This window comes from Elaeis guineensis, chromosome 10 (assembly GCF_000442705.2).
Source record: "Elaeis guineensis isolate ETL-2024a chromosome 10, EG11, whole genome shotgun sequence".
NCBI classification, from domain to species: Eukaryota; Viridiplantae; Streptophyta; class Magnoliopsida; order Arecales; family Arecaceae; genus Elaeis; species Elaeis guineensis.
Window position 1 is genome coordinate 1,655,969 of NC_026002.2, and position 11,952 is coordinate 1,667,920.

Consider the following 11,952-nt stretch of genomic DNA (forward strand, 5'->3'; position numbering starts at 1 on the left):
ATCTATGCGATGCCTCCCACGCCAGGTGGGAAGATGCTAAGAGAATGCGAAGGAGAAGGCAGTTGGTGGTGGCTTTGCTGCTCGAAATCTGAAGGCCTCAGACTATGCTTGGACGTCTTAAAATTCAAAATCGTGGTCTTGTTATAATTTTTGATACAAATTTTTAGATTTTTTTCAGAGAAATCTTGAAAGTTGAGATACTTTATTTGGTTTTTGATTGCGAAAAAGAATAAGTTTTAATCTAAGATCGAAAGTTGTATGATGATTGAGAGGCAAGCCTTCTTGAGGAATCATTTACCTTAAATCTCAGAGTTGGACTCTTTTTTATTTTAGGGTTTTGCTTCTTCTTTGGTGACCTTTGTGTCCTGCGGCTGATCGGTTTCATTCACCTCTTGATTCGCCAAAACTCGAGCTGAAGGAATCTGAACCTCTGTGGGTTTCCATGTTTTTGACATTGGTGGTGTGTACCCCAAGCTATTTCTTACTTGAAAAAACATACCTACACTTCCATCATCCAAATGAGGAAATCCTTTTTTTTACGCATGTTTACCCTGCTACTCAAAGGCTTGTTTACCAATTCCCTTTTATTTATCTCTTACCAATCCTCAATCACCTCAGATCACCAGTTTGAATCACTCAGGTATTAGAGTAGGGTTCTTGCATAACCCTAATCACAGCAGGCACCCATGCAATCAAACACAATACCCTTGAATTGCTTATGATGGCGACCAACCTTCCATATGTTCCACTTGTAATGCATGAAGCCCTGTTGTCAGTTTGATCCAGAGCATGCATCTGGTCAAATGACTCTAGAGAAGCTGCCCATGCTCAGCCTACTAGCAGTAGCTTTAGACCATCAATCCTTATCGCATGACACGCTGCTCAATGTGAAATTCTTCCAATGTTGCAACTCCATTAATCAGTTGGTTCTAGCTATGCAACACCATCATTTGTTCTAGCAAAAGCCTTTCAGCAGTAGTTTGAACTAATGGCACCACTTTTATCATCAATTTAGTTTCTAACACTAGTAACCTCACTGTCAATTCGACTTCGACATTAAGCTTCATGGCATCAGAGTCTTTGAAGTCTAATAGAACATTGCTGACCAAAACTCCAATAGATCAGAATCAATAACACCATCATCTTCTTCATATACAGGCATCCCAACAGATCTCAGTAGCCACGTCGAAGTCGAACACCCTAAGAAAACCACAGCCAAAGTGCGAGACACCATGCCATGCATTGCAACAGGCAAGCAGATTAGAGGGAACAAGAGGGGGGACTAGGGCATGGTGTCCCACAATTTCTTTCTGTACTAGGAGGGAGAAAGTCTAAATATATATACTTTTAAAAAAACTCTTAAAACGAAATTCTCAAACAGAAGCCCTTCCCTACTTCACATTCCCATGCCCCACTTCTCAACCAACCTGATAGGGAGACCATCTCAGGTCTTTGACCTTTTCGTTTTTTCCTCTCTTCACCTTTTCCCTCACTGTTCATTGCACATGCCTTTTGGTTGTGTTATACTCACGAAAACTAAAGCAGGCTGGGCTGCAAATACAACAAAGTGGCTGGGGAGGACTAAGGCTGGAAAGTGAGCTACCACATGAACCAGCTGAGCATTTGATGTTTGATGCCTCAACTGGGTTTAGGAGAGCAATGTAAATGCAGTTGCAATAGCCATTTCTTTGCCATCAGAATCAGGAACAAGCAACGACTGAAAAAGAACAAAGATGAAGAAATAAAGACATAAAGAAAGAGATAAAAAGGTTGTCTTAGTTGTCCACTCCATCAACTAGGTGACCATCTACCTAACTTAAAAAATCATTTTTATTCATTAATACAAACCACCAAGATTACAAAAAGAACTGAATAAATGCCATCCATGTAATGAAAAGACTTCTCAATGCCAACAAGAGCAAATGACAATGATGATGATGATGATGATGAGGGAACTCAGTCCAATTATTTCTGTAATTATATGAGAAACCTGGTTTTGATTATCAGATGAATTACGTATGGCTATAAAACAAAGAAATTACTAGAAGTTATGTAATGGAACCCATTGCAAGAATTTTTTTCGAGAGAGAGCAAAAAAATGAAATACCAGTTGCTTGTTTTCATTTTGTGTGGGTGACAGTCTTCCTATACATTGACATATCAACGGATTGATGATAATGGCCTGCTCTTGCATAGAGTTCATCAAAGAAAGAGGATTGCAGGTGAGGATGCTCATAACATCATTCAAGAAGCTTATTACATGTCCCTACACCAACTGCTGCAGCAAGGTGCCAGGCTGCATGAATAAAAGGAGTCTCGGGAAAGCAATCATCAGCAATAAAAAGTGCGCCGCCTAATATAGATGACACTGTATGCAGATTATGTGCCATCCTGAGCTCTGGTTTTGTTAATGCTCTTCTAGCAAATGCAACCTAGAAAGGAAGCAAAGACATCCAGTTAGGTAACAATCAAAGTGACATAAAAGAACTAGTTACTCCTGTCATAATGTTTGATTGAAGTGGTAGCCAAATTTCAAAGAGATAAAATTCCTGGGGCAAAAAGGTCCAAAAAAATTATCCGATTGATAACACTTGAACTGGTAACTTGGCAGACCAAGGGAAAGTTAATCATGCTAGATCTGCACATTCACAAGTTATAAGGACATAGAAATAATAGCGTTAGTTTAGAAGTGATGGAAAAATGTGCATATGGCTTCTGAAGCAGAGATTTGACTGCTGATAATCTAAATAACAGAAATTGGTCTCACTCAAATATTTGTGTTTCACTTATTTATTAATTGCAGTTTTGCTAGAGCCATTTGGCATCATTTCAGGAACCAAGGAAGGACTAAGGCTGAGGATATTTGGCCTCTGGCTGACATAAATGGAGGAATAAAAGGGTTAAGAAGTGAGAGTTGGTTCAAATATTCTGCTCATGGCTATGTGGTGGAGAATCCGGAAAGCGAGAAGTAAGGATATTTCGGGGCTCTGAAGCTGATGCATCTGAAGCTATCAAAAATATAATTTTTTTTTTCTCAGACAAGGTGGGCTCCTTAAGTTTCTTATAAAATGGAGTTCTTTAATTTCTTTAGATCACTTTGCTTTCTGGAATATTTTTGGTAGATAAACTCAATCCATAGTCTCCTATAATAAAATGAAGGGTTTTATCCCCATTTCTTTTTTCTCAAAAAAGATTCAAGTGGTGGCACTAGTCAGTCAATATGGCCCAATGTAGGAACAATCCCTTAGTTTATGCTATCCACATGTGTGTACTAAAGCTATAAAAATCAATTGGATACGAGCCTTGAGAAATCTCAAATTGCATCAGATGTTGTGCAACATAATGTGATGGTCTCTCTCTCTCTCTGTGGGGTAGAATGAGATGGTGTGGTAAGTCAAATAATTATTAAAAGATGAACAAATTCCAAACTGTTCTACTTCTACCATATCAGTGACTTATTGGCATGCGATGGGTGTGGATCATGTGCCTACAAGCAGTGCATTCTATCAGGCTGTATTGTTGCAAGAAGTTACAAAGGACTGAAACAAAGTAGTTAGCTTGTTTTTCAATTGATTCCTGGTCCATGTGTGCTGAACTGTTTGTTTTAACTTGGAAAGAAACTGCCCATTCTGAAACATAATATTTTCATCCTCCTAACGTCTGGTTTACAGAGGCACATGCATTGTCTAGGCTATTTTCAAAAGGCAGCCTGCTATCATCACATTAGAACAAGAATACTTTTAACTCAACAAATTCAAATATATAACTTCATCTCTTTTTTCATTTGAAAAAGTCATAAGCCTAAAGTGCACAAACACATAATCAAGATTCTTTGACAAATGGAGAAATCTCTTAAAGAGTAGGCTGCAAAGCAACACTTTAAATCTTTCTGCATAATATAACATAAAATTTTGAAGTCTTGGCCAGGTCGCGGGTCTGTCTATATATTCAGCCAAGAACTGACAGATTTTACATAGAAATAGGATTTTGGTTCAAACTTTTACTTGGATCATGGATCAACAGACAACTGAGTGCCAGTTCGATGTTGCTTTTGTTTTTGTTTTCAAAAATGCAAGAAGAAAAATGAACTAGAATTAAAATCATTTATGATGAAACACTTTTGTTTTTTAAATTATCTGTTAAATCTTTAGAGCTTTTGGAGCAAATATTTATTGCTTCAAAAGGAGTGAAAACCAAAAGCAAGGAATAGCATTATAGCAGAAGTTTTGTGCTATTTCTATCTTCAACATCAATCTCCATGTGGTGTTTCAATAATTTTTACAGACATAAACAAAAAGCAACAACAATACCAAACTGGCACTAAATAATGCTTTAGCAAAGCCATGCTTATTCTCTTAGGTATTGCTTGCTTGCTCTTAAGTAATCTTAATTTTTTAAATTGTGAGCTAGACTTCTTGGATAGCAGAGGATAGATTCTAAAGCATCTCCCTACACAAAGGAAAAAGAAGGAATTTTTCATATGACAGATGCAAGATGTCTCAGATGAGACACAAACAATGTTTAGTGGTCTAAACATAGACTTCCTACTAAAAAGTAGAGAGACATGACATAACCTAAGTAAACTACATTTAGTAACATATTTTAGCATCAACTTGATATGTACTGATAATGCCATGCATCTTTCCAGACAAGTGCATGCTGAGTGCAAGCATTGTATGGGATGGTAGACATCCCATGCTTATAAGTGAATGCATGGGAATGGTACAGAAGCTAGTACTGCAGGAAGTGGATTGAAAATTTGATTTGATTAAGGTTTAAAACCTTGAAGGGATTGATGATGATAGAGGATTCATCAAGAAAAACTTTAAATACATGATGTGAAACTATAAGGCTTGTTTTCTATGACTCCGGGATGCTAGACTGTAGTTAAGGAAACGATAACTGAAGGATATAGGAATTAAAATTACAATAATGAATGTTATAAGATGAGTATTAAGCATAATAAAATGATTGATGTGGATGTGTGCATTTGAACAGGCTCAAGATTGGCAGAAAAGGGACCAATACAATGTATGTGCAGAGCCATTACAAAAGGCCTGCTTAGCTATACTTTGGATCCATTTTGAAGGGTTTAAAATGACAATAAAAGAACTAAACAAGACCCGAGTGACATGTAAAAGAGATGATTAGTAGGATTTAAAGGAAATAAAATAACAAAGTTAAGCAAATGGTGGTAGACATATTTGTTCTGTTTGATAGACATGATGAAAATACTAAATAAAATAAAGAACGCACACCATCATCCATACATGTTTACACCATATGTGATGTGGAGCGAAAAGAAAAGTGCACAGTTGAATAAAACAGCCCACGTTTAGCAATCTAACAGCAGATTCTTTCTCTGCTTCTTGGTCTGACTAAATAGCAAAGAGCCCTTGTTAAGTCTTATCACATTGGAAAACTAACTCAGAAGTCATATCCATAAAAGGATCGAACAATCCTCAATTCTCCCTCTCCTCCCCCTCTCTCTCTCTTCCTCTCTCTGGTTCTCTCTCTCCCCTACTCCAGTCATTCGGAGGCCTCCGCGGCCCTCTGACAGCATCAATAGCCTTCGATGGCCTCCCCTGGGTGTCCTTCCCTCCCTCCTCTCTTTCTTTCTCCTTCCCCTCCTCGCCCGTCTCGTTTTGAAAGCCAGAATTGTCCTGATCCACTGCTCGTACGATTCAGCATGGCCCGACTCAGGCAGTTTTGTCTGATTTGGCGAACCACATTGGAACCTTTTTACTTCCAAAAAACTGGAAATAAAAACAAGAGTACGAACAGGTCCATGAAGAGACATCTTTTCTAATTATAGATCTTAGGTTGAAGTCTTCATGACCCAATCAAAGGCATGTCTTTCTTGTTAAGGGGATGAAAACTTCATCTTAAGTCTTAATAAAACCAAACAAAGAATCAGCTTCGCAGGCTCTCTGATATTTGAGTCTCCCTCTAGTTGTTTCCATTTGTAAGTACTTCTTGCTATTCTTTCATTATATATTAATTTCTTATTCTATATTCCACACCTTCGAGTAATGATAAGGTTTTGGTCCATTGTGACTGGCGTCACAGGTTCAAAACACAGAAATAGCCTCTTTGCATATAGTGTCTGTTTCTTTCCTTCAGAAGTGAATTAGGTCAGTATATGTTAAGAAGCAACAAGTACATGGATCTAAATAACATCAAGATGGGTGAGCAATACTCATATATTATTATTGGTCTTCAAAGAAGAATGATATCAAAGAGGCTAAGTACTTCAAGTGACAGGAAGCAATCAAAAGAAAAGAAAAACAATTTGAAGCTGATGAAGCAGCCAAAGTGTCACAATAACTATGATTTCACATCATTCTTCATATATTATCATTCTCCAGCATTTAAATAATGTCAAATAATGGACATCTTAATGCAACTTCAAAAATGGCCTCCTAGTGTAGAATGAAAATAGAATGATCATGGTTCTTAGTAAGCTAATCTAGAGATAAAAGTAAACCCAAGAACTCATGGGTTCCAACCAACATACAGCTTCAGTGGAGAGAGAAAAAGAAAAACAAAAAACTATGTAGAATTTACTAAACCAAGGTCACAAAAATAACTCTCAAGAGAGTAGAAATTAAAGAAATAATTGATTAAACATGTTCTAGATTACTTGCCTCCATCAATCCAGTATGGACAGCTGAAACCATAAAAGGCTGGAATGGCAAAAGCAATGTTGATGCCGCTGTTAACAGTTTTGGGTTCTCATCTCTGAGTGCCCTTGATAGACACTGCATGGACCAAATGGTTTGTTAACCACCTTAGAATGAGAGGTATTGAGAATTGAAAGAAAGGCACTTTGGATTACAACAAAATTTGTACGTAACAATAACCAATAGCTGATCAGAACATAGATGTCTTTAAGTCCCGAATTAAGCAACTCTCAAAATTATAATATACAAAAATGCAACAGTAACAAGATTCCTAATTAAATTTAACAATAGGTTAATGATCTATATGATAAAGATTTTTGTGGACTGGATGACAATTTAACTTAAGCAAGGGATAAAAGACTTCTTTGCCAACTCATTTCAATCTAACTAACAATAAGAGAAAGGCAGAAAATAGCCAAACAGAAATTTAAAGAAGGCAGTGCAGCTTTGCCGATTGCAAATGGAGAGAAAGATTTTCCTTAAAAGAGTTGCCCCTCTCTCTCTCTGTGTGTGTGCATGTGTGCATGGTGCTTATGTATATATACATGCACATGCACATGTATGTACACAGAGACACATACTGATTTATGAATTCTGGCAACCACATTTCTATTAAGCCAAAAAAAAAAAATCCATGATAAATCAAAAGTTTCATGTTCAAGGCGAAAATGACCTAACCAGGCAAAATTTTGCTTTAATTGAAACTGGGAATCAGGTTACACTGGTTTATACCATATAAGAGGACAAGAATGCAAACAAAAAGAAAAAATGCTGATTATAGCTAGCTAAATGTTATTAACATAAAAATAGAACTAGGATTTCCATTGAACAGGGGAAAAAGTGTAGAGGAAAAATCTTATGATAAAAAATGATACTTTAACCAAAAATATCAATCTTTTATATAAGTTTCATTTGCTTTTTTATGCCCTGCAAACCAAGCTGCTCATATCAGGCCATTGAATCACCAAATGGTTTATCTTAAAAAAAAAAAAAAAAGGAAGACTTTTCTCAAAAGAGTGATTTATAAATCCACATTCTTTCTGATGAGAAGATCAGGATGCTAGTGAGCTCCTGATAGCATTAGACAGTCTCCTATTTTGAATGGCTGAATGATGTAGCACCACTTAGAATGATCTACACATGTGTGGAAGGTGCTATGAACAAATATTGAGCTTGCCGTCCAATTGTTGTAAATAGTGTAAAAGAGGGCAGTTTTCATTGTTATGATAAAAAATGATCTAATAACATCACTTTTCAGATTAAAATGAAAATATAATATCCACACAACAAGTTCCTCACAGTATTTAGAAATACTACGACAAATAAAAAAGAGTGTGCAGATTAAGTAAAGAATGGAAAAGAAGAAAAGAACCAGAGAAAGAGATCGAACATGACAGCTGAACCTGACCAAAAAGTTTTTTTTTTCCTTTCAAACAAAATAACTCTGATAAAATTCTGAAATACATACTTTCTATAGCATTTGACATAAAATAGATTCCTAAAACTGTAAAATGCATATCCCAAACGAATCAGCAAGTACCCCATTTATTTGACTTTGATTGAAATCCCAAACTAGTACAATCAAACTATTTCCAACTAATCACTTATTGACCTAGCTTGGACTTCTAAAAGAAGTAAAATAGAAAGGTTTGGGGTGCTGGTCACCGTTCATGGTACTGTAGCATGAAACAGTGCCAAATTGTAAAAAAATAAAAACTTTTTAAAAGTCCCTACTCAATTAAAGCAGCAAAACAAAGTCCACACTAATCTAAAACTGAACTGTCTAGGTAAATTTTAGGCTCCAAATATCATTTGATCATAGAAGTTCAGCATGGATGGGAGCCCAAAAAACAGGTCCACATTGACACTCCTCCAATGCTGATCTGGAGCCAGATCAAAAGAGTGAATGTAACTGATGACAGCCAGATACACATAACAAAAGATTCAAAATGTCAAAAAATGATAGAGTCCAACATTATATAGCTAGGGTGAATTTTGTTAGTTGTAGCATATTATATTAGAATTATTTCATGCGAAGTTAAGATACAATTTTATAAATTTTCTAGGATGTCCTTGAACATCAGTTTCCTCTTTAGTAAACAGACAAAGTATTACCTCCACAGTATATAACCTGGCATTATGTAACAGGTGCCCACCACCTTATCACCACAGATATACTAAATTTAGCTGCTGAAGGAGATCTGCCGTCAAGTTTCTTTATGATGTGGTTCTCGCTTGCCACTAGTTGTTGCTAATTGAGTGCAGTATCAATTGAAAATTTTAATCAATGTTGAAATGTATTGTACAAATAGAAGAAACTTGTAATTATATTGATATCTACAGATACAGTGCAATAAAAATCATAAGTTAACACTTTAAGATCAAATTAATTTATTCAGTAATATGAAAAAAGTCTGTATCTTTAATTTCTCATGGCATAGCCATAATTAGAATATCTCATGAGCTCTGTCAAAAGAAGTTCCAGTGACATTTCTATCTCATTGGTTCCAAAACTCACAATTATGGTGACCTATTTTAGAAGTACTAGAATTTGAGAAAATAGATGCTTTCGCTCAGAAGAAACTACCCTTCTTCTGAAATTCTATGATGGCCTGTTAAATAGCTCATACTCACAACTGTAGTTGCAGCAATCATTGTGTAGTCTGCCCATCTAAGAATTTTTCTGACTTCCCCTCTTGAAGAATGGTATAAGCTTGAGGCAATCCCAACTCCAATTAACGAATTAGCGTAGAGCGATGTGTTCAAATTCTTCCTGCATTGTCAATAAGCAACTTGTAGGCAATACAGCAAAGAAAGCATGAAGGGAGGAGGAGGGAAAAGAGGGTAAGGTGGGAGGGGGGCGGGAGGGGAGAGAGGGAGGGGGGAAGAGAGAGAGAGCTTGCCTTGGTGCTCGAAATCCAAGAAAAATAAAAGGCAGTGAGGTCAGGACATTAGCGATGGTTTCTGTAATGTTCTGATCACCTAATGCAGAGAGAAGCATACAAATATCAAGTTTCTTGGACATAACATAAGAGCTGTGCAAAATTAATATACAAGAAGAATTGTTGTTGGTGATAAACCTTGAAGTCTACAGCGAATGGGCCTAAAGCATGCTGGTCTCTGATGCAACATTTGTCTGACAACACATAAAATAAGTCAGCTGTTTAACTATTTTGAGATATACAATAGCCATTCATTTAATTCTGGGATATTTGCCAATTTATTTACTGATTTAATTATGCAATTCATCCAACTTACCGGATTAGCAACCCCTGGCTGGTTCCAACAACCTGTGGACCATCACAAGTTTCAAGAACAAAATCCCCACAATGAAGTGTTTCATCTCTGTATGTTGGTTGGCCTACCAGTTGCACCCCATGAATCCCCTCTAGGACTCTAGAAGGACCTGCTCTATCCATGAGACCCATGAAATTCTAGCTCACTTCAGTTGACTGCAAACAAATATTTCTTAATGGTAAGAGCCAAATTTACCCCAAACAATACATTAAGCATTCATGAATTTTCCCTGATAAAAGCTGTCCTACATCACTGGTCCAATTTGGTTTTGAGAACTCCAGTTCATGTACATGCAAGTGCAGAATGAGAAAAAAAAGAAATAAGGAGCTCTTAAGCAGATATTTCAGTAGGATCTGAGTGCAAGTTCCAGTGCAATGGCCATTAAAATAGCTTCCAGCAAGTGCACATAATCTTTATAACCCATCCTCTTTTGTGGCAGAATAATTGCCAAAAGACAACAAATTACTCTATTGGCATCTTAAAGTAAGCACTAAGCAGTCATTTGTGATTTGCTTACATTATACTTTATATTACAATGACTATCTTAAATAATCAATGCCAAGAAATAAAGCACCTATTCTATGCTGGGATATGTCTTGAAAAAGTGTTTTGTCAAGTGGCTGACCACTGTCGTACTGTCATTACTTTTGCATGGTCTTCCAATATATTTCTCATGACTAGGTTAACAAGCAGCTTACAACTTATAAAAGAAAGAAATTTCCTAATCTCTGACAGACATGAATATCTGTACCTGATCATTACCTGACAGGCATCTCTGGCCATGATCAACAAGAAAGACACAAGTTTGTTTTACAAGGTACTCATCTTAAGAACATATCCCTAAGGTATTTTGTAAATACTAACATGCAGGTATCAAAGACTATCATGTTTTGAGAATATTAAATTTATTATTAAACTAATATCACAGAATTTACCAGTCACACCTATAACCTAACATTGTTCATCAAACTTAGTAACAATTTGGCAAGGTATATTGATCCCCTAATCTCCAAAGCAGAGAGACATTAACTATAACCAGTTAACCACACTATATTCCCTAGTAAAATAATCACTGACATCTGGATCAACATTTCCAATCAGGAAAATAATTAAAGAATTTTGAGGATAATTCCACTAAATTCTAAGTCATCGATACTTCTAGATTCATGATCTTAGCTCACCAAGTTGGTGCAAATGGAATTAAAAAAATAAATGCTCTGAAGAAATATGAGTGAACAATTGCACTAAATCTTTTTAAGAAAAAAACTCATTTAGAAATCTTAGATTATCAAAGTACTCAACTAGAGATATAAACGGAAAAAAAAAAAACAAACAAACAAAGCAAAATTGGGGCTCGTTTGGGCACGCAGGCTCTCAATTTAACTGAGAAACATTTCAATCTTGCTCCAACATTTGAAACCTCTTCTGATCAAACTAAGAATTCAAACTCTATCGAACAGAAGAGCATGAAAAATTGCCATCAGAAACGGAAATAGTGAAGACAAAGATAGAAAGGCAAAAGGTATCAGAGAAAGAGAGAGAACCTGTTTGCTTGGGAGCACTGCGAACCGGCCGGAAGTCCCTCTCCCGGCCCGGTCCTTCCCACCGGAATGGGATCGCTTCGAGCTATATAAGTAGAGGGGAAGGAAGGAAGGAAGAGGTCGCGGCTCGAGGACGGGGGAAGGATCGGAGGATGCTGATTCCAAAAGGATCCTTTTTGGGTCGGGCTGATGGCATATTCGCACGAGGGCGGGGGCATCTGTCTCCTGGAGAATTTAATTCGTCTAATCCAACAGCTAGGGCTGTTTTGTCCTGTACAAGTAAAGCCAAACAACCCCACAGACTTGTCCAAATATTGACCAACGCATGTGGAAGGCCATTGGATCATTTTAGAATTTTCTAAAGGCAATTCCATTGACAAAAATTAACATATATAAATTTTCATGAATAATTATTTAGTTTTTAACAAAAT

At 36.6% G+C, this 11,952-nt stretch overlaps 1 protein-coding gene across 2 annotated transcripts; it reads right to left on the minus strand.

Moving 5' to 3' along the window:
- Positions 1 to 1,323: 1,323 nt before the first annotated feature.
- Positions 1,324 to 11,721, minus strand: LOC140852120 (uncharacterized). Of its 2 annotated transcripts, XR_012135051.1 has the most exons (8): positions 11,525 to 11,721; positions 9,942 to 10,135; positions 9,764 to 9,819; positions 9,587 to 9,665; positions 9,318 to 9,456; positions 6,648 to 6,761; positions 2,108 to 2,432; positions 1,324 to 1,717 (listed from the first exon to the last, which is right to left on the minus strand). XR_012135051.1 is itself a non-coding variant. In XM_073245028.1 (7 exons), exons 2-7 carry the CDS (start codon positions 10,109 to 10,111, stop codon positions 2,241 to 2,243), a joined length of 750 nt encoding a protein of 249 aa, XP_073101129.1. In that variant the 5' UTR covers positions 10,112 to 10,135; positions 11,525 to 11,721; the 3' UTR covers positions 2,049 to 2,240. The 2 variants fall into 2 exon arrangements, 1 of the variants encoding a protein (XP_073101129.1); XM_073245028.1 differs by lacking the exon at positions 1,324 to 1,717 and having other exon boundaries at positions 2,049 to 2,432.
- Between the last annotated feature and the right edge of the window lie 231 nt (positions 11,722 to 11,952).